The sequence below is a fragment of the Myotis daubentonii genome, chromosome 3, assembly GCF_963259705.1.
Source record: "Myotis daubentonii chromosome 3, mMyoDau2.1, whole genome shotgun sequence".
NCBI lineage: Eukaryota > Metazoa > Chordata > Mammalia > Chiroptera > Vespertilionidae > Myotis > Myotis daubentonii.
In genome coordinates, this window is record NC_081842.1 from 156,496,477 (window position 1) to 156,517,001 (window position 20,525).

At 47.3% G+C, this 20,525-nt stretch overlaps 1 protein-coding gene across 2 annotated transcripts in view; it reads left to right on the forward strand.

Annotated features, from left to right (window-relative positions):
• Positions 1 to 1,060: 1,060 nt before the first annotated feature.
• LPAR3 (lysophosphatidic acid receptor 3) overlaps positions 1,061 to 20,525 on the forward strand; it is an 82,917-nt gene continuing 63,452 nt past the window's right edge. The window contains exons 1-2 of one of the 2 annotated variants that reach the window (XM_059689021.1): positions 1,077 to 1,199; positions 15,380 to 15,601. In XM_059689021.1, coding sequence (XP_059545004.1) covers positions 15,572 to 15,601 — 30 coding nt within the window. In that variant the 5' untranslated portion in view covers positions 1,077 to 1,199; positions 15,380 to 15,571. Of the gene's footprint in view, positions 1,200 to 15,379; positions 15,602 to 20,525 lie in introns of both variants that reach the window. The other variant, XM_059689022.1, reaches the window with a different exon arrangement.

Below are 20,525 nucleotides of genomic sequence, written 5' to 3' on the forward strand. Positions count from 1 at the left end.
GGGAAGGTCTGAGGCACACCAGGCCGTCATGGCCTTTGGGATGAGGTCCACTGTATAAGGAATAAAACATTATTAAGACATGATCTTCAGAGAGAGCAGAATTTCTTTGGTGGTAGGGGACAGGCTGTTTCTCAGAATATGGTTCCTAGTTGGATACAGAAGTGGAATGAAGAATGAATGAATGAATGAATGAATGAATGAATGGCAAAGGGTTACAGGCAGTCCCCTGGGCACTCAGGCTTACACAAGGTTTTGAAGCATGGATAAGAAGGGCCTCGCATTACAGTATTTCCCTTCTGTGAGGTCACCAGGAACACCCAACTTTTAGCATGTCTGTGATTTTATTTTACTTTTCAGAGTTCAGAAAGAACAAAGTTTTCATGACATTGTTTTACTTTGCATCTTCCTTCTTTAGCAAAGGTGGGTCAGAGGAGGCTTTAGATTTCATCTCTCAAGAACAAAGTATCCAGGACTATTTACCCCAGGAGGCCAAGAAGCCTCTCTCATAACTTTAAATCTTTTTTTTTTAATTTCCTGTTTCAATCAAAAGGTGCCTAGGAAAGCCCCCCAAACCAGATATACGTGACCAGCCTTGGACTCTGGGGCTGCCTGCACCCTCGGGTTCGCGTTTTAGAACAAGTGTTCCTCTGACAGTGAGCCTGCTTCCCACAGAAGGTGGGGGCGGGTGGGTGTGGCTGCACTTGCCCGCAGCCTCTTCAAACAAATCCGAGGGACAGAGAGAAAGCACTGAACTCGGAACTCCGAGGTATGGCTCCGTAAGCCCTGCGGATGGTAGCGGTCCTCTGGCTCCTTCTCCACCAGGCTGGCCACCCTCCTGGGGACCAGTTCCAGGCAGCAGAGCATCTGCATTAGAACCCGATCCGTGCCTCGCCGGTGGGGGGCGCTCTCCCGTGGGAACGGTCGGGCTCCTGGGGCGGGCAGGGCGGGGCAGGGCGGGGACGAGGCCCCTCCGCCCCCTGGGCGCCACCCCTCGCTCCGCCAAACTTTCCTTGGGCTCGGGACGCGTCGCAGCCGCAGTTGGCAAAGAGGCGCGCCGCCGCCACCACCGTGTCCTCCGCTGCTCCTCGCGCCCGGCGGAAGGCCAGCGCCCGGCCGCCCCGTCGCGCACGGCCCGAGGGCATGCGGCAGCCGCAGGGGCCCCCCGCTCCCGGGCTCGGCGGCGCGGGCGAGCGTGAGCGGTGAGTGGGGCGCCGGGCGCGGGAGGGCTCTGGGGCGGGCGTGGGGAGGCCGGCTTGCGGGGTCCTCCGCCGGGCCCAGCTTTTCGGGACTGCCAGCTCGGGACCCAGATCCACTGCAGGCACCTGGGTCCGGACCCTCCTGGCGGCGTGAGGCGCACTCGGCCCGTTCTCCCTTTTATCTGAGGAGTAACCAGCCGTCGGAATGCCAGCGCCGGTGGCTTCGCTCTGGCCGTGGGCTGTGGGCTGGGCGCAGGGCTCCGCTTGCGCAGGTGCTGCTTCTCCAAACTCGGTCTTAGCGCCTTGGTTCTCCCGCGGAGCCCGGGGATATAACATTCTTCAGCCTCCAGTTACTCCCGTACAATGGTGTGTCAGGGAACAGCTCGAACCAGGCGAGTCATCTAAACACTCGGGAAATAGTTATTATTAACTAGTAACACTGTTAGGGGGTTGTGCTCTGTAAGGGAAGGTCCCGGTGGCGGACAAACGGGCTTTGTTCTGTAGCAGTGTTACTTTATTGCTTTCCCTCAGCAAGCTGCGAATACCCAAAATTGTTTAGAAATTTCTCAAGCATGTAATTCGAGGAGTGACAGTGAATACTGGAAACAATTGAATCGAATAAGGTAATCATTAAAACGGTTCCCCAGACCATTTGTAGGTCAACTTTTAAGCGAATAATTTCCACGAAATGCCCCCCCCCCCCCACACACACACCCGTAATTTGTTGTTGTCATTGCAACACGTTTGCCTCCTTACTCCTTTGCCACCCAGAATAATACCTGGTCTTGGAATGTTGCTTTAGAAGTTAAGGGCCACCTAGCAGCTCACGGTTCCTACTTGTTTGTATAAATTGGAGAATAAAGTGAATGTTGGCCACAGACAGATGATTCCTTTGTAAGTAGGCTGTTACTCCATGCACGCACCGCATTTCATTAATGCATAAGCTCTTGTATTGCTAAGGTTTCCTGGTGAAGTGTCTATTAGTAGTTGCTTCGCCTGCTTCCCATGAGACATTGGATCCACTTTTGTGTGGTCCATCCAGTGAGTAGAATTTTCCTCACCGCCCCTCCTCCACGCCCACAGAAGTGATACAGTTAGAAATACACAGCCTTGGCTCTGCTAACACCATGCTTGTCTAAACAAACTGGGTTATTCTTAAAAAACCAAAACAAAACAACAGCAAGCAAACCCTGCCAGTGAGGCTGATGTATTTGAGATAACCGTCTAGAGTTGTCTTTTGTGCCTTGAGTCTGGGACCCAGTGTCATGTCCCAATATCTGGACATCTAACCACCTGGACATAACTTAATTTGATTGTCACTACCATAAAACTAGAAAAATAGATCATTTAGGCACACTTTTTTCTTGATTTATTTTATTTCATTTTGTCTTTAGAACTTTATAACTTTAACTACAAATGACACAAGCCTCTTTTTTAATTCTGACAAATGCATAAATCAGCTACCACACGCTATCAGATCAGGTCTCTTTTAGGTATCTGGCTGTTTTACAAGATGTTGGATAGAACAGATCTGTGTATGTTTTCTATGAATGAAGACTGAAATGAGAACGCTAAACCACATGATCATTTTCCATGTACGTTCATCAGAACCTGTTCGAAAGTCCACAACATGTTCATTCTCATTTTCCCAGAACACCCATGCTCACAGGAACAGGTGTGCACACAGCATTGTAGCCAGGCACAACCAAGGCACACACTCTCAGTCATGTCCACATGCCTAGGGCTGGCTGGGTCTCTCCCAAGTTTTCCATCTTCCTGCTGAAGAGCAGAAATCCACCACAACTTAAGCCCAACCTCTTACTTCTTTGGGCTGGAGCAAGGGGGAATCACTGTAATTCCAGTGGGGATTACAATGGCTCAGATGACCTATTAGCCATTCTCCGGGGAGTGTACATTAGTTCAGAAGGCTTTCTGGCTTGTGATTATATCCACCAGGGTGGTTAAGGCTGATTGCAAGCTTCTACATGGCAGAGCCCAGGCCCAGGGCATTATGAATGTGGTGTGAAGGGAAGAGAAGGGCTTTGCAGTCAGAACAGCCTTTGTTCCAGGCCGGGCTTTGTGACCTGGGCTACATGGCTATGCCTCTCTAAGCCTTCATTTCCTTGTCTGGAAAAAACGAAGATGACATCCACCTCCCGAGATTCACAGAGAAAAGCACTTAGCAGGGTACCTGATATACAGGAAGTGCTCCTTAGATGTCGGTTGCCTTCTTTTCCTTCTAGATAGATGAACATTAAAGTATTGATATTTCTGGAAACATGGGTGCAACCCTACCTTTTTCTGGCAAAGATGGATCCTTGAGAAGTTTCGAGCACTTTCCTCACTTGCTTCCCCCATTCCTGGCTCTGGTCCTTTTGTGTCCCCCCTCCCCTCCTCTCCCTGCCTCCCCCCCCCCCCTCGGTCATCCCTCCTGCAGGTACTGAGACGCTTCCTCTCTGGCCTCGCTGATCCTTTGTCCCTCATACTGGAGTCTGTATGTATGGGGAGGAGGCCCCTGGAACTTAGTCCTGCTGTAGATGGCAGAGGTGTCTGCAGAAACCCTGAGAGTTTGTGGTTTTACGGTGCTGGTTAGGGGGGAGTTGGAGTACAGGAGTCTGGGTTCTAATCCCAGCCCCACTTTTGTGAGTTCTTGTGATCTTGAATAAATCGCTTGTCATCCTTGAATTCGTTTTTTCATTTACATAATGGGGATGATCATTCCTTTTTACCCAGCTGCATGGGTGGTTGTTGAGGCCCAATAAGTCATGTATGTGAAAGAGTTTTGTACCCTGTGAGGATACATTGGAATTAAACATTGGGATTGAAGAGGTGGACCTCCAGATGTGGGACACCCCTGGCAGGCTGTAGGGGGTGGTAGGATGTCCATGTGGGTGTGCTAAGTGGGCAGGGCTGCAGTCCCTCCGCACCCCTCTCTCCTGGCCTCTGATGTGGAATGAGACATCAAAGATGAAGTCGTGCCAAAGGTTGAGAAACTGCTCTGTGGGGAATACAAGAGGAAGATAAATTTCAGGACTGAGAATATCTAATACTGTGCAATCGAAGACACAGGGCAAAGTTTCAAAAAGGCTTTATTTCCCTCTTACAATTACCTGTACTGTCTGCTCGTCTCAGTTCTTAATGAACAAAATCAAAGAGCATCCAGCCAATGTCAGAGGAGAGCATGATGGCATTCATCAGACATCGAGATGGGACGCCCTACGCCGTCCTCACTGCCCTGTGCTTTCTTGCTAACTTGGGTCTCTAAGGTTCACTCTGCAAGGCACTAAACTGACTCAAGCATTTTCCTCTCTCAAACAATTAATCTAATTATTTCATTCCATCTGAAGGATAAGTGTTGCTGTCTGTGGGAAGCCAGGTGAGCAGTAGCCAGTGAGAGGAAGTTTCTGACTTTCTGAGTTGTACCCACCTCCTCTTCGCCCCCAGGCTGATGTCCTCCTCCTCATCCCTCTTCCTCTCCTGGCCTGGCCTCTGGAGCACCTGGCCCCTCGCCTCCTGTCCTGCCTGCCTCCTGCCTTGAACTCCTCGCCTGAGATCCTGACACTGTCCGGGCCCCATGGACCTTGCCTCTTCTCAGATGTGAATCATTCAGATATCTCAGGCTGGGCCAGACTGAGTCAGTTTAGTGCTTTGCAGAGTGAGCCTTAGGGCCAGACTGGGTGTCACTCTGGAAAACAGCCCGCCCAGTATCCAGGTTAGCCTCCCTCACCCCTTCCAAAGGCTATTTATCAGCGCCAACCCACCTCTCAGGCTCCCCCAGACACTCATCAGCTGGGCCTATGTCTTCATTGTTCCCTGGGACACTGGGCTGCAGTTTTATTAGCCCTGGCCTTCACTAGGTCATGCGCCAATTCAGTGGTATCTTCAAGGGCTGGCTTGGTGGGTGGCAGCCCTTGGGTTGGAGGGCACTTTGGCCCCTCCATAAGCTACCAGTTTGCCCAAATAAACATGAGATCTAAATAAAAGCAGTGAGCTTGCTTTGTAAATGCAGCTTTAAGGCAGCCTCCTCGGGTCCCCTTTGACTGAGACTGCCCCAGAGCCCCTCTACGGAGATTCTGGAGCTGCCCCAAGATGAACCAAGGCTAGGTGAGTCAAAGGTGGCCTGTGGAGTCGGTCGGAGTCTTTCACTCTCCAAGGAGAGCTAGAAATCCAAACACAAGGTTGAGAGAGAGAGAGAGAGAGAGAGAGAGAGAGAGAGAGAGAGAGAGAGATTTACTATAGAAATTGATTCCTGAGATCACAAAGGCCAAGAAGTCCCACAATCTGCCGTCTACAAGCTGGAGAACGAAGGCCCGAGGCCAGGAGCACTGATGTCCAAGGGCAGGAGAAAATATAAGCCCAGCTCAAGCCACAGGGCAAATTTGCCCTTCTACCTTTTTGTCCTATTCAGGCCCTCCATGTGTCACCTGAGGCCCAGCCACATAGATGAAGTCGATCTTCTTTATTCAGTCTACTAATCTCTTCCAGGCACACCCTCAGACACACCCAGATCATGTTTTACCTGGGCATCCCTTAATCCAGTCAAATTGACACATAAAATTAACCATTGTACTAGCAAATCAGGAAATTGAATTGGTACAACACTACCATCCAATCCACAGAGCCCATTCATATTTCAACAGTTGTCCCCCACATGTCTTTTTTTTCCTGTCTGATCCATATTCAATTTGCCATGTCTCTCCTGGAATAGTTTCTCGGACTTTCCCTGTGCCTCAAGTCCTTGTCGATCATATATTCTGCAGGATGACTCAGCCTGCATCTAGCAGGTATTTCTTCAGAACCAGACTCAGGTCTTGTGTTCTTGGCAGGAATACGTATTCTGCTCTTCTTAGCGCATAAATCAGGTGGTATAAAATGTCAGCCTGTCGCACCACTGGAATATTGGCCTCGGTCACCTGGCTGGCTATGTGGGTGTCTGCCAGATCTTCTCACCTTAAATTTATCATTTTTCCCTTTGAAATGTATTGGTGCTTGTGGGGAAGTATTCTAAGGTTATGCTAATAGCCAATTCCTCATTAAATCTCCACCTACAGCCTTATCATATTAATGACTTCTGCCTGAGTCAGCCACCTCTATTAAGGCTGCCAAATAGTGATGCTTTATTTCTATCACTCTTATATTTATTAGTTGACATTCTACTGTAAGGGGGAACTTTTTTCCTCCCTCATTTGCTTATTAATTTATATTAGGAAGTATTCATGGATTTCCTTTGTAAGCAATATGTTGAAATCTGTTATTATTTCTTTTTATGCTCACATGGTCCTCAGTTTGGCCCGTGGGAGTCCCTTTGGGCTGGCCTTCTGACATCCCTATCATTCACTGAGCATTTAAACAGTTCCTGGCACTACATGATATTCCAGGCTCATCTTGTACTTTCTCTGAGTTAGTTATTCCTCCCTTTTGGGAGAGAATGGTATTTAGACACCAAGATTTGGAAGGTTGATGTGCCCATTGTTACTGGGGTGTCATTGCTTTAGGTTTTTTAGAGAACAGAGCTAGGAAATATAAACAGACACATTTATAAATTTTTCTACATTAGGCCCCTGTATTAAAATCATTCATACTAATACCTCCAATTCCAATCCACCACCCAGGGATCTTTCTATTCTTTTCCCTTTATATCTTTTAATATATATATATATAGATAGATAGATAGATAGATAGATATTTAGAGAAAGGAAGAGGGAGAGAGCCAGAAACATTGACATGAGAGCAAAACATGGATCAGCTGCTTCCTGCATGCCCACTACTGGTGATCTAGCCTGAAACCCAGGCATGTGCCCTGACCGGGAATCAAAACAGCAACCTTTCAGTGCACAGGATGACACCCCACCAACCGAACCACACTGGCCAGGACTCCCCTTCATATCTTTGTACATATCTGCTCTGGCAGTTAGAAACTTGACCCCATTATCTTTAATATTTGTACTTATTTGCTCAAAGTAGCCCATTCCTCAACCACAGAGGCCATCCTGTCTCCTCCGTGTCCACCTCCGCACCCACTGCCTCTTGTCCTTGGCTTCCAGGCCTGCCAGCCATGTGTCTTTGCAGCCTCATTATCAGCCTCCAGTCCCTCCAGCTCGCTGCTCTGTGTGGCTTCCCAACCAAGTTGCCCAAGCCTGTGCGCAGTTCCCCAAACTCCCTCCCATCGTGTTTCATTCTCAACCACAGGCTTATCCCTCAGTTCTGGGGAAGGAAAGAGAAGGCAAAGGAAGAGCTGGGGATGAAAAGGAAGCAAAGATAGAAATACTATATTTTTAAAGCTTTTGATACAAATTTCCCTCCCAAAAAGTTGTATCAATTTACATGCTCACCAACATATTATTAGAGTGCCATTTTCCCTATTCCCTTCCCAACTCTGAATTTTATCCACCTGTCTAAATGTTGTCTATCTGATCACACTTAACTTTTGTCTCTGTTAAAGCCCATGCCATACTCAACTCTGTTTATACTTCACTAGAGGCCCAGTGCACAAAATTCATGCATGGGCAGAGGTGGGGAGAGGGGGTGTCCCTCAGCCCGGTCTGCACCCTCTCCAATCTGGGACCCCTCAAGGGATATCTGACTGCCAGGGATCAGGCCTAAACTGGCAGTTGGACAGCCCTCTCACAATCTGGGACTGTTGGCTCCTAACCACTTGTCTGCCTGCCAGCCTGATTGCCCCTAAACGCTCCCCTGTCAGTCTGATTGACACCTAACTTCTCCCCTGCCTGCCTGGTCGCCCCCAACTGCCCTCCCCTGCAGGCCTGGTTGCCCCCAACTGCCCTCCCCTGCCGGCCATCTTGAGACCACATGGGGGCGGCCATCTTGTGTGAGGGTGTGACGGTCAATTTGCATATTACCGCTTTATTATGTAGGATTGTATGTCTCATCTTACCCTTTAGATAAGGGCCTCTCAGCCTTGGCACCACTGCCGGTGGGCTGGGTAATTCTTTGTTGTGGGGCTGTCCTGTGCATTGTAGCATGTGTAGCAACATCTCTGGCCTCTGCTCTCTACATGTCAGTAGCACCCCTCAGTCCTGTTACCACAAGGACCTCCAGATATTGGGAGATGTCCCTGGGGAGAGTGGAGGATTAGCCCCTACTGAATCTCTGCTCCCCTAGATTATGAGCTTCCTGAGTGCATTTTACATCTGTATACATGGTTTTGTGTATCTGTCTTTCTCCTGCCTGTAGTGAACAGTGGGGAATGTGACCTGGACAGGGCTGAGAGGAGCCAGTGGTTGGGTAGAATACACTATAACAGGACCAATGGATCTTGCCCATTAAATGTATGCAACTGTCTACATATGCAAAATCCATGAATATCTAACAGAGGGAAAGGACAAGGAATGTCAGCAAGGATGCTACTACATCATTACTAGTCTTTCTTAGTTAATTTCCAGTCTGATATCTAATCGGCAGATAATTGAAGTCTGTGGCCCAGTTCAACTGGTAGACTGTTTGGTTGATAGGAAAGTTAAGGGCTTTAGGAGAAGGTGTTTCTTAAATTACATCATTCAAAGTGTTAGAAGTCAACCGGCTGCTTGCTCTCCCGAGCTTTCTCTGAAATAGGCCAACTGACTAATCATTGCTATTTCCTATCATGCATTTAGAATTTTATTCTGTCATTTTCATTTGATTATGTGAACTTTTCCCTCATAAACTTCTGTCAAAAATTCTCAGTAGAGATACACTTACAAATTTTTATTGACATTTACCCTAATCATAGTGTACTTCTAGTATCATTATAAATGTTTTTAAAAGGCATTAATGTTGTTATAGAGGACAAATCCGCACATCTCTCAGAGGGGCATAGAATTAACCACTGGAAAAAGGCCGCAGTGAGTGGTGTGGGACAAGCTCCCTGGGCCAGAGCGCTGGCAGCTGGTCAGAGTGAATTGGGGCCTCCAGGTTGTAGAGCAGGGAATGCTGGTCTGCCCACCTCACCATGGAGCAAATGGGCAAAGAAATGTGCACTCACTTTTAATTCATTCGGTGGTATGTCAATGACTATATTTGGGTAGATTATTCTAAGATCTAGATAAAGCACATGATCTAGAGCAGCGGTTCTCAACCTGTGGGTCGCCACCCCCTTTGGGGGTCGAACGACCCTTTCACAGGGGTCACCTAAGACCATCGGAAAACACATATATAATTACGTATTGTTTTTGTGATTAATCACTATGCTTTAATTATGTTCAATTTGTAACAATGAAATTGGGGGTCACCACAACATGAGGAACTGTATTAAAGGGTCGCGGCATTAGGAAGGTTGAGAACCACTGATCTAGAGGAAATATAGTAACAGAATCAGAAGGTTAAACATGAGGTGATAAATGTTCTCTGTGGTAGTGAGAACGCCAGCTCATGACTCTAGACGGGGTGATAGAGGAGAGAAGGCGTGGGCTTTGGGGTGCTTATGCCAAGGACCCACCCATCCTGAAGGAGGGGTTCCCCCTTTGCTGTCCCCTCCCTGGTACTCTCTGTTGAGACCCTTTCTCCCTTACCTCTTGGAAACAGGCTTGCTCTGTTGGTTTCTGGACTTGTCTGACTTCTCTGGCCCAGAAGTGAGCCGAGGCCTTCCCATTAACTATATCATTCACTTTGTCCCAATAACACAACAAGTTAGGGCTTGTCTCCCTCTTGCAACAGAGGAAATTGAGTCTCAAAGAGGTTAAGTAGCTTTCCTCAGGTCCCGCTGATAATTAGTAGTAATGAAATGAATACTATGTGTCAGAAGCTATTCTAAGCACCTTATTTAAATCTCCCAGGAGTCTTAGGAAGAAGGTACTAGTATTATCCCCATTTTGTAGATGAGGGAATTAAGGCACAGAGAGGTTCACTAACTTGCTGGTAGGCAAGGCTTCAAACTCAGGGCAGCTATCTTCAGAGGTCATGCTTTTCTGCGTGTGGATAGCTCGTTTCCCCAAAACCATTTGTTGACGAGACTGTCTTTTCCCTATTGTTTATTCCTGGCACCCTTGCTGAAGATCAGTTAACTGTATAAGCATGGGTTTGTTTCTGGGCTGTCTATTTTGTTTCATTAGTGTCTATATCTCTCTTTATGCCAGTACCATATTGTTGTTGTTATTTTTTTAAAGTTTTGATTGATGTTAGAGAGGGAGAGAGAAACATCTATCAGCTGCCTCCTGTAGACTCCTAGTAGCGGGCAGGAGGATGTACTGGAGTCAAACCAGCAATCTTTGGGTGCACGAGATGATGCCAGCCAACGGAGACTCACCGTCCAGGGCAGTACCATATTGTTTTGATTACCGTAGCTTTGTAATAATATATTTTAAAATTAGGAAGCATGAGGCCTCCAAATTTGTTTTTCTTTCTCAAACTTGTTCTGGCCCTTTGGGATCCTCTGTAGTTCTATATGAATTTTAAGATTGTTTTTCCCTATTTCTGTAAAAATTTGAGTTTTTAACTTTCTTGGAATGTAGTATCTGCCATTCATTGAGTCCTTTCTAGGTGCTGTGCGTCTTGCTGAGCACTTTATAAACATAAATTTAACTTAGTCCTTTCAACAACCCCACGTGGTAGGTGTAGCTATGCCATTTTTAGAGAGGAAGGAAAGGCTCTGGCGAGACCAGCAATGTGCCAGGTTGGAGTCATTGATGAAAGTGACGAACCTGCATCTGACTCAGGTCCAGCTGATGTAAAGCGTCTGCTCCCTTCCCCTCTCTGCTCTGCCCCTCTTAGGGTCACAGGCCACCACGCTTTCCTTGAAAAGACTTAGTTTACCAGAACTCCACAGGTCTGGCCTTCCTTTCTCTAACCTTTTCTAGTAAATACCTATGTTCATTATTTCTTTATTCTGACTGAGAAACATCCTATATAATAAAAGTGTAATATGCAAATCGACCAAATTGCCAAACAGTGGACCATCCGGACGACCAACCGGGACCACGCTATGACACCCACTGGTGCCAGGCCAGCCAAGGCGGTGCGATGCGATTGGTCGGGGGCCGGCCGTCACCCCATGATTGCTGCAGAGGGAGGCCCAGGCCACAGGCCGGCAGGGCCACCAGTAGGGGGGCTCCATGATGGCCAAAGAGGGAGGCCCAGGCCACCTACCGGTGGGCTGTGGTGGGTGGGTGGGGCCTTCCAATTCTTAGTGGCCTCTATTGTGAGGACCTTTCACACATGGACTTGGGTGGGCAGCGGAACCCTTACTGAATCTTGACCGTAGGCCTGTGCTCCTTTTGACCCACGGCAGCGCCTCACTGCGTGGCCTGTGAGGGCTGTGGCAGCGATGCTGTTTCCTGCTCTTTGGAGTTATACAAGCTTACGTTCTCTCACCTTCCAAGGAGCCCAGTGTCTGGGTGCTGTCTATTCTTTTCCACCTTTGCTTACAAAACTTACAAACGGAGTTGGCCTGAGCCCATCTCTTTCCTGAACTGCCTTGCTGACAGCTGCATGGAGCCCCCAGCTCACATTCTCTTTCTTTGCAACACCTTCCCATAGACTGAGCAGCGGTTCTCAACCTGTGGGTCGTGACTCCTTTGGCGGTCGAACGACCCTTTCACAGGGGTCGCCTAAGACCATCCTGCATATCAGATATTTACATTACGATTCATAACAGTAGCAACATTACAGATATGAAGTAGCAACGAAAATAATTTTATGGTTGGGCCACAACATGAGGAACTGTATTCAAAGGGCCAGAAGGTTGAGAACCACTGTCCTAGAGCTACAGGCTTCTTAGGCAGAGAGGCCCCCAAACACAGTGACTTGATGAAAACAAACGTTTATTTGTCTCTTGTTAACCAGGCTAGCTAAGCAGTTCAGGTTCAGGGTTCCTTGCTTCTTATTCCTCCACCATTTGCAAGGGCCATGCTTCAGAACTCGCATCGTTTACAGACTGGTGTCTTTAGCTCCACTGAGCCAACGAGCAGTGCTTCCGCTTTATACTCCACTGACCACCCACTTGTATTGTAGAGTAATGCCAAAAGCAGTCAACATTCGCAAGTGCTTATGCACAATTCCTGTGCTTATCTCCTCATTGGTGGAAACTAGTTAGTGTTACTTGGAGTCATGCTTCCGGGCTTGGCCTGGTCTGAGCGATCAAGGCTGGGTCATAGGCCTGTTTGAATCCAACTTGCAGGAGGACAAGAGAGCACGGAGGAGCACACACTCCGTGTTTGAGGGCTCACCTTCCGTTGGCCAAGGACCTAGTCACGGGCCACCCTCACTACCACGTCTGGAAAATGGAGTTTATTGCTTTGTAAGAAAATGAAAAGACAGTTTAGCAGTCTGTGCTAGAGAACATAAAGCCAAATAATGATACAAAAAATAATTACAAGAGGAGTTTCAGGGCAATATACAATTATTAACGACTTCGAACAGCTGAGTTTGGTGTCGCACCCAGAGCAGGGTTCCTTAGAAAAGGGAGCCTGAGGTCCGAGGCTGGTGGTGTGGTGAGGTTAACAGGGGGAGTTCACGTGAAAAGAGGCTGAGCACCCTTCTCAGGGGAAGTCCAGAAACCACATACCCGGGTTTGGAACTGAGTTAGAACCCAGGAGGTGCTGGGCAGACCTCTCTGCAGGTCTGAGCACTCCCGTGGACAGGCCCCAGTGGGGCGCCAGGGAAGGGAGCCCCAGGGTCCACCCTGAGCCCAAGCAAAGCACCGGAAAGGGGGAACGAAAGGTCCTGGCCAGTGTGAGTGGGATGAACCCTCTCCAGTTCCAAAGGTCTCTGCCCATCTGTGAATGCTCCTGCAGGCACCCGTGAGGCCCGAGGCCAGCATCGGCTCAGTCCCCTGCGTTAAAAGCCAGGTGTTTACACTGGAGACTCGATTCCTCAGTGTGGCCTCTTCATGGAGCTGAGGGAGACTGAGAGTTCCAACCTGCATACCTGCTACCCTCGTGGCGACTCACTTCTTGTTTATTTTGAAGGCAATGTGGGAGCTTAGCCTGAGAGAGAGGGGACATGAGGCTGTTATTCGGGAGTCATCACAGAGAGGACATAGTTGAAGCAATAGTAGTTCAAGTGGAAGAAAGTTTAACGGGACTAAGGGAGGCTGGGGACTGGGTCCAGGATGCGCACACTGCAAGGCGGTGGAAGAACAGGAGGGGAAATGCTGAGCACAGTGGGGTGCGGTCCAGAGCCACACAGGCTCACAGGGGAGTTTCAAGAAGGGAACTATTCCTCGATTTCCACAGTGAAACTAAAGAAAAAGGGGACTGCACACGGGATTTGGGAATTATTCAGTCAAATTGAACACATTTTTACTCTGTGCCAATGACAAGCAAGTTTGTGCATTTGTGCTTCAAAGAACAGGGAGATAATGCCAGTTCTGCTCCCAGCAGATTCATAAATGAGGTTAAGACCAATAAATATTTAATAACGTATGCTGAGTACCATACGAGAGGTTCCAGGAATTTTTCAACCAGATTTCTTGAAAGAATAGCCTATACAGTACTATCTTTCTACTTCCATCTCGCCCAAGCGTTACTCAGTACAGTGTGATCAGGTTTCCGTCTCCACTTCCAACCAGCTCACTGCAGCTAACCACCATGCGAGCCAAGCATTGGCTTTGCATCGACTACATGCTCCATGTTGGGCATCGAGGCACAAACATGAGTCAGACTCTTCTAGCCCTTCAGAAGCGCACAGTCCGGTGGTAAAGGCTGGCACAGAGGCAGAAAATACTACCACGGTGCACAGCCAGGATTTCCCTCCCTCCCTCGTGGCTGAGAGAGAGTCTGAATCTAGTAAATAAAGAGCCACTTCAGGAGGATCAGCGATGCATGCATGAAAGGTCCAGATTTGTATAGGTTCCACATCTCGGACTGATTGCCTCTGGTGTTTGTATTCCTGTTGGAAGGATCCGGCGGGAGAGCGGAGGTGAAAAATGCTAGAATACATTGAGGCTCAGGATGGAATAGGGACCAGCTTATTCCCGAGCCCCCAAGCTATTTTGACTACTCAGGGACCCTGTCTGGCTTTTGTGTCTCCAGGGACTACAGACCGATTGAATTTAGAGCCTCTTCCCCAGGGCTACAGACTACAGAGCTTCTGGGAGAGTGGCAGGTACCCAACATCCCCCAGGGCTAGTCCCACCACTGGAAACACCACAGGAGGCCCTAGCTGGTTTGGCTCAATGAATAGAGCATCAGCCTGCGGGCTGAAGGATCCTGCATTTGATTCTGGTCAAGGGCACATGCCCGGATTGCGGGCTCTATCCCTAGTAGGGGGCGTGCAGGAGGCAGCCGATCAGTGATTCTCTCTCATCATTGATGTTTCTCTCTCTCTCTCTCTCTCTCTCTCTCTGAAATATATTTAAGAAAAAGAAAGAAAGAAAGAAAAGAAAAGTAATGCCACAGGAGGATGCAGCAGTGGCGCCCACCGAAAGGCAGCCCTTGCAGCTAAGCCGATGTTGCTTTTGGCTCGCACCAGGCTGCAGTGTCCCCTTGGAAAAATCTACTGCTTCCCTCTCTGCAGTGTCTTGTTTCAAACCTGGCGAATCCTTCGGCCCAAATGAACGCAAATCCGTGTCACTTATTTCCATGGCACACAAGACCAGGAACACAGGGAGGGTTGGAACTGACCCTGGCTTGCACTGGACCTTGGGCGCACACTGCACTATGCAGGGGTCTGCTGAAACCCAATGCAGTCATCTTTGTGTAATGTAACCCCTTTCGCTGTGGGTAGGTCACTCATTTATTGAACCTCTATGTGTAGAGAACTTTACTAGGGTTCTGGTAGGTGCAAGGGGACATGGAGGGCATCAGCATTGTGCCACCGGTCCATGCCAGAAAGAGGCTTTCTTCCTCTTTCCTTCTCGAAGAGTTATGTTTACCACCAGGAAAAGTTGTGCGTTCTAGATCTCACTGAGAGATTTAAGAAAATCCATGACATATTAAAACCTTGCAGATAACTTTGGTTGTATTCCAGTGTGCTTTACATGACATCTGTATTACTCAGAGTTCCGCAGGAAACAGATGACCCAGCCAAATGGTAACTGGGGAGGGCAGAGTTCGTGTAAACCAACAAGAGAAGGCACAGCTGCAGGCGCCAGAGCTGGAAACAGCATAGAGCAGTGAACAGCCCTCAGCCTGAAACCCTGGGGAGGGAGAAGGAGAGGCTGCCTGACAGGAGCCAACCCAGCCAACCTGCAGCCGCCAGGCAGGGAGGGAGCAGGGGGAATCCTTACCTCAGCCTCCTCCCTTCTCCAGATCTGTCGCTGTGCCTCTCATCGGGGCCTCTCTTTGGTGGGAGCTGGAAGGGGAGGAAGCCTATTGATTCACTGCCTGGAAGAGTAAAGAACACAGGGAGGATGGAGAGTGGAGCTGGAGGGGCCAACAATGGGATCAGGCCCAGCATTCAAATACCTTTTCCCTGCGTTTCTATGACCCGTCTTTACACAGATGTGCTATTTGACTACCAACTTGGCCCAGGTGGGAGAGCGAGGTGGGATGATTGAGGGTTGCGGGGGGCGGGGGGGGGGGGCTCTGAACCTCCTGCTTTAGTGATGAACCTGTGTCCTGACCTGCCGGGACCCTGACTTGTTTGTTTAGCAGTAGCTCCATTCTCCTTGCCAGCCTCTGAGGCCTGGATTAAAACATTGCTTCCCACGATAGCCACATGCTTTGGGAATATGACTTCCCTTCCTGTACAGAGTTTCAGGCTTCTGTCAGGCACTAACCTGGGCGGTCATGGCATCCAGAGCATGGAGGGATCACTGCAGGTCACCACTGACCTCTCCCTGGGGGGTTATTTGGAACCAACCATGTAGACCAAGAGTCATTGGAGCTGGAGGCAGGAGATGGGTCATGAAATGGAATAAGCAAGGGAAAGCAGGACCACGGTTAGGTTAGGACAGTGGTCGGCAAACTCATTAGTCAACAGAGCCAAATATCAACAGTACAATGATTGATATCTCTTTTGAAAATTTTTTAAATTTAAATTTTTTGAGTTTAAATTTTTAAACTTAAACTATATAGGTAGGTACACTGTTATTAACTTAATTAGGGAACTCCTAAGCTGGCCTTTGCTAAAAACGTCCTCAATCTGATTGAGGTACGTTCGCTGAGGTCGACTCCTTCCAACTCTCCCATCCACACTCATCTTGTATACTTGTTTCGTCTATCTCCTTTCCGAAAACTGACTTCTGCGCATGGGCCACGAAGTTTCAATCGCACTGTACGTGCGCGCCCACATGTGGTATTTTGTGGAAGAGCCACACTCAAGGGGCCAAAGAGCCACATGTGGCTCGCGAGCCGCAGTTTGCTGACCACTGGGTTAGGACAAACAGTCCGGACCAACGTTTTGTCTGTTGTCAATTTTGCAACATGAAGAAATCTAATTTTCTTCTCACGGGAAGTCATTTGCTGTGAACAAACACTGAAATTTCTCAAAATACATTTTCACTGAGTGACACCATTCTTTGTACAAGAAGACTGTCTCTTTAAATGTTGGCATTTTCTCCTCCTCCAAAGCTAATGACATGATTACACAACAGTCTAAGGGTTGTTCTTATATAACAGAACATATGCAGTTATGTTACTAGTATATATACATATTAATTTAGAGAATTTCCATTGACATATTTACTTTTAAGATGGTCAAAGGACAAAATCTGTCCTCTCCTAATGAATTAGATGAGATTAAAATTATATAATTGGCGTGGTGAGCACACAATACAATATGCAGATGATGTCTTACAGAACAGTATACCTTAAAACTTTATAATTTTATTAACCAATGTCATCACAGTAAATTCAATATAAAAGTAAAAAAACACTTGTATAACAGAGAAAGCTAACACAATGAAATATTTACATTTGGATAAACTAAGCCAGCAACTTGCTGACCCATATAAAATGTGGGTCTCACCTCTTTTATTTGGTGTAGTTCTGTATGTTTGCAAGTTCGCTTTCCTGTTTAATCAAGAGGTTTAAGACAGCCTTTAGTCATCAGTGACATCCAGGGAACAATAAAGTTGATTACAGTTGTTTATTAAACAAGTCCTAGGGTAGAAGTGCGTGTGCACCAGGGCCTCCTGTAAATCCGCCCACGCAATGGGGAGAGAAGCAGCAGTGGGTGACCAGCGGACACACAGCAGGCCGGCCTCCCCACCTGAAGGGCCCACAAACCGTGCTGACACGGGAACCTGTTTATCCGTGGGGCTCAGGCAGTGTTCCTGTGTGTCACCACCTCTGAGCTGAAGATGACTTGAGGCACGGAAGTTTCTCGTTTCCCAAGCACACCCCATGTGTGCCTGCCTCTCTGTGGCTGCTGTCTTTACTACCACGCAGAGGCACTGGGTGTGTGTGGAGAGCTGTTTCTATGTAGAGGACAGGGGATCTAAATCAGAACAGCTACCACTGGCTCTTGAAGAAAGTCAACATTAACAAGGTTGAGTTTAGCTTTCTTAACCTTCCTAATGCCTCGACCCTTTACTACAGTTCCTCATGTTGTAGTGACCCCCAACCATAAAATTATTTTCGTTGCTACTTCATAACTGTAATGTTGCTACTGTTATGAATCGTAATGTAAATATCTGATATGCAGGATGTATTTTCATTGTTCGCGACCCTCCGGTTGAGAACCGCTGATTAAGATAGGGTAGCAGATTTGTGACAGCCCTACACTTCACAGGCATCCCCAAAGTGAACATACAAGCTTTACCCAATAACAGCAGAGGCTTCCAATGCTCTGATTACAGACAACATCCTTTTTAATTGAGTCTCAAATTGCTACCCCTCTGTGTATTTTATCATAGCAAAGAGTAAAAAAAGTGCTTATGAAACATATGGGCTTTATTTTTTTTTTAAATGACTGTTGTAGAGTTGATAATAGCCCCTCCCCCTGCCCCATCTTTTTTTAAAAGTTTAAAAATTATTTATTTGTAGAACAGTTTTATATTCACAGAAAAATTGAGCAGATTGTATACTGAGTTTATACCCCCACTTCTGCACACAGTTTCTCTTACTATTATCATCTTCCATTAATGTACATTTGTAAAATTAATGAACCAATATGGATACATTATTATTAATTTATCTATACTTTATTCAGATTTCCTTAGTTTTTACCCAATGCCCCTTTTCTGTTCCAGGATCCAGGGTACACATTATATTGAGATGTCATGTCTCCTTAGGCTCCTCTTAGCTGTGACATGATTTCAGATTTTTGTTTTGATGACTTTGATGGTTTTGGGGAGTCCTGCTCAGGACTTTGGTAGGCTGTCTCCCTATTGGGATTTGTCTGAGGTTTTTCTCAGAATCAGGCTGGGGTTGTGGCTTTGGGGAGGAAGATAACACAGTGACGGACTAGCAACATCACTTATCACTGTTGATGTTGACCTCAATCACCTGAGGTCCTGTTTGTCAAGTTTCTCCACTGAAAAGTGACTCACACCCCCTCGCCCCCGCCACCCTTCCATACTGCCCTCTTTGGGAGGAAGTCTCTGAGCACAGACCACACTTAGGGATGGGGGTTATGTTTTCCTCCTTTAGGGTGCAATAGCTACATCATTTATTCGCAGCTCTTCTGCATGGGAGACTTGCCTCTCCTTTCTCACATATTATTCATTATTTTATTCAGTCATTGATTTATATTAGTATGGACTCTTGGATGTTTATTATATACTTGGGGTTATAATGCTTTGATTTTGTTGCTCGTTTTGGCCACTGGGTCCCCCTCTCTTTTGAAGTTATGGTCCAAGGAGGAGCCCTCGTTTCTGATGTCTGTACTGACAAGGGAGAGGTCTCGTGGTGGGACTGCCCTTCAGACCACCCTGTCTTGTTTACTCCGATGAAGCCACTGTTCAAGGGTGGCAAACGCCCCTCCTCACACCTCTCAGCCAGCAGGGATGGAGCCAAGCCTTTAGAGGGAAATGAAAGAGTTCTGAGACCCAAATTAGAAAGTGTGCCGAAGAGGAAAGTAATAGTGCCCAGTGTGGGTAAACGGTTAGGGTGTGTGCGGGCACATGTGCACAGGATGCTTCATCTACTTCTACATTTAACAAGTGTTTACTGAGAGCCTGCTACCTGCTGGGCGTTGTCCCAGGTACAGGGGATGCACCATCACAGCCCAACACCCCTGACGTCCTCAGTGCATGCGGAGGTGGACCGTCCTCAGGGAGTGAGAAATGCTGTGAGGACAGTAAAGCACTAACGGCAAAAGTGCAGCAGGGTGGGGGTGGCTGATGAAGTGACATTTGAGCAGGAATGAGGTGGAGATATGAGTCCTTTGGGTATCTGGAGAAGAGGCTTCTGGGAAGAGTGATCAGCAAATCCAAAGACCCAGAAATTAATGGCTAAAGTGAACCTCAGGGGTCATATGTAGGTTTAAATCTCCCGGGCTACCCTGATTTTTCCATTAGTATGAATTATTAATGAGAATTCAGTGAGCAAATGTGTTTGCTTTTGTGCAGGAGTGGTCTCTTTCCTGGCTGTGAACATGCCAGCTAACCTAGCCTCCAACTCCCGGGTGGCTGGGTGTCCAGAACGGAGAGGACTGTTCTACATTTGTGGGCCAGAGGGAAAGAAAATATGCCCGGCGCCAAGCCACCTTGCTTGGGCTGCACCCCGATTGCTCCTAGGAGGAAGAGGAGAGTGGCTTTGAAAGCCAGCCGAAAGGCCGGCAGCCACTTGTCTCAGAAGATGTAGCTAGAAATAAAAGCTGCTGGAGTGGTTTTCAGATGTCTTAATTTTCATAATTGTTTCCACATTATGGGCTGGCTGGACTTTTTCTTTTCTTTTTTTTTTTTTTTTAAAGAATCAAGTTTGGGAGAGTCTAAATGAAAGCTTTGCTCATGAAGTTTTCATTTGGATTCCACATATAGACTTTCTAAACCTTCATTTCATGAAGTCTTAAATTACTGAAGTTCGAAGTTGTGGTAATAGCTCCAGAGTCTAACATCTTTTGTTTCTGGGTCAGAACTACACAGGCCCTCTATACTTTTAGTATAAAAGAAAAGAAGAAAAAGACAGCTGGGATTTGGCAGAATAAAAGTTTAGCAATGTTAATGTTGTCTTGATATTGACCATATTATATGACCTGTTATTCTAAAATTTGAAAATATATTTGCAGAAAAGTGCCCTTTTTTGTGCTTCTTAGAGCTATTAAAACAAAACAAACAAAAACCCTAAAGACCACTTAGAATACCCAATTATTATTTTTTAATAATCCAAGACAGTCTTTGAATGTCATTTGATCGGGTCATTCTATAGTTATTTTAAGTGACGCTTGATCTGTCTGGTGTTTTGTTTGTCTGTGGAGGGAGAATGTGTGGTGTTGTAGAAAAGCATGTGCGGCTAAGAGCACAGCTGCCTGAGTCTTCCACTCACTAGTTGTGTGACCTCGGGGAAGGGC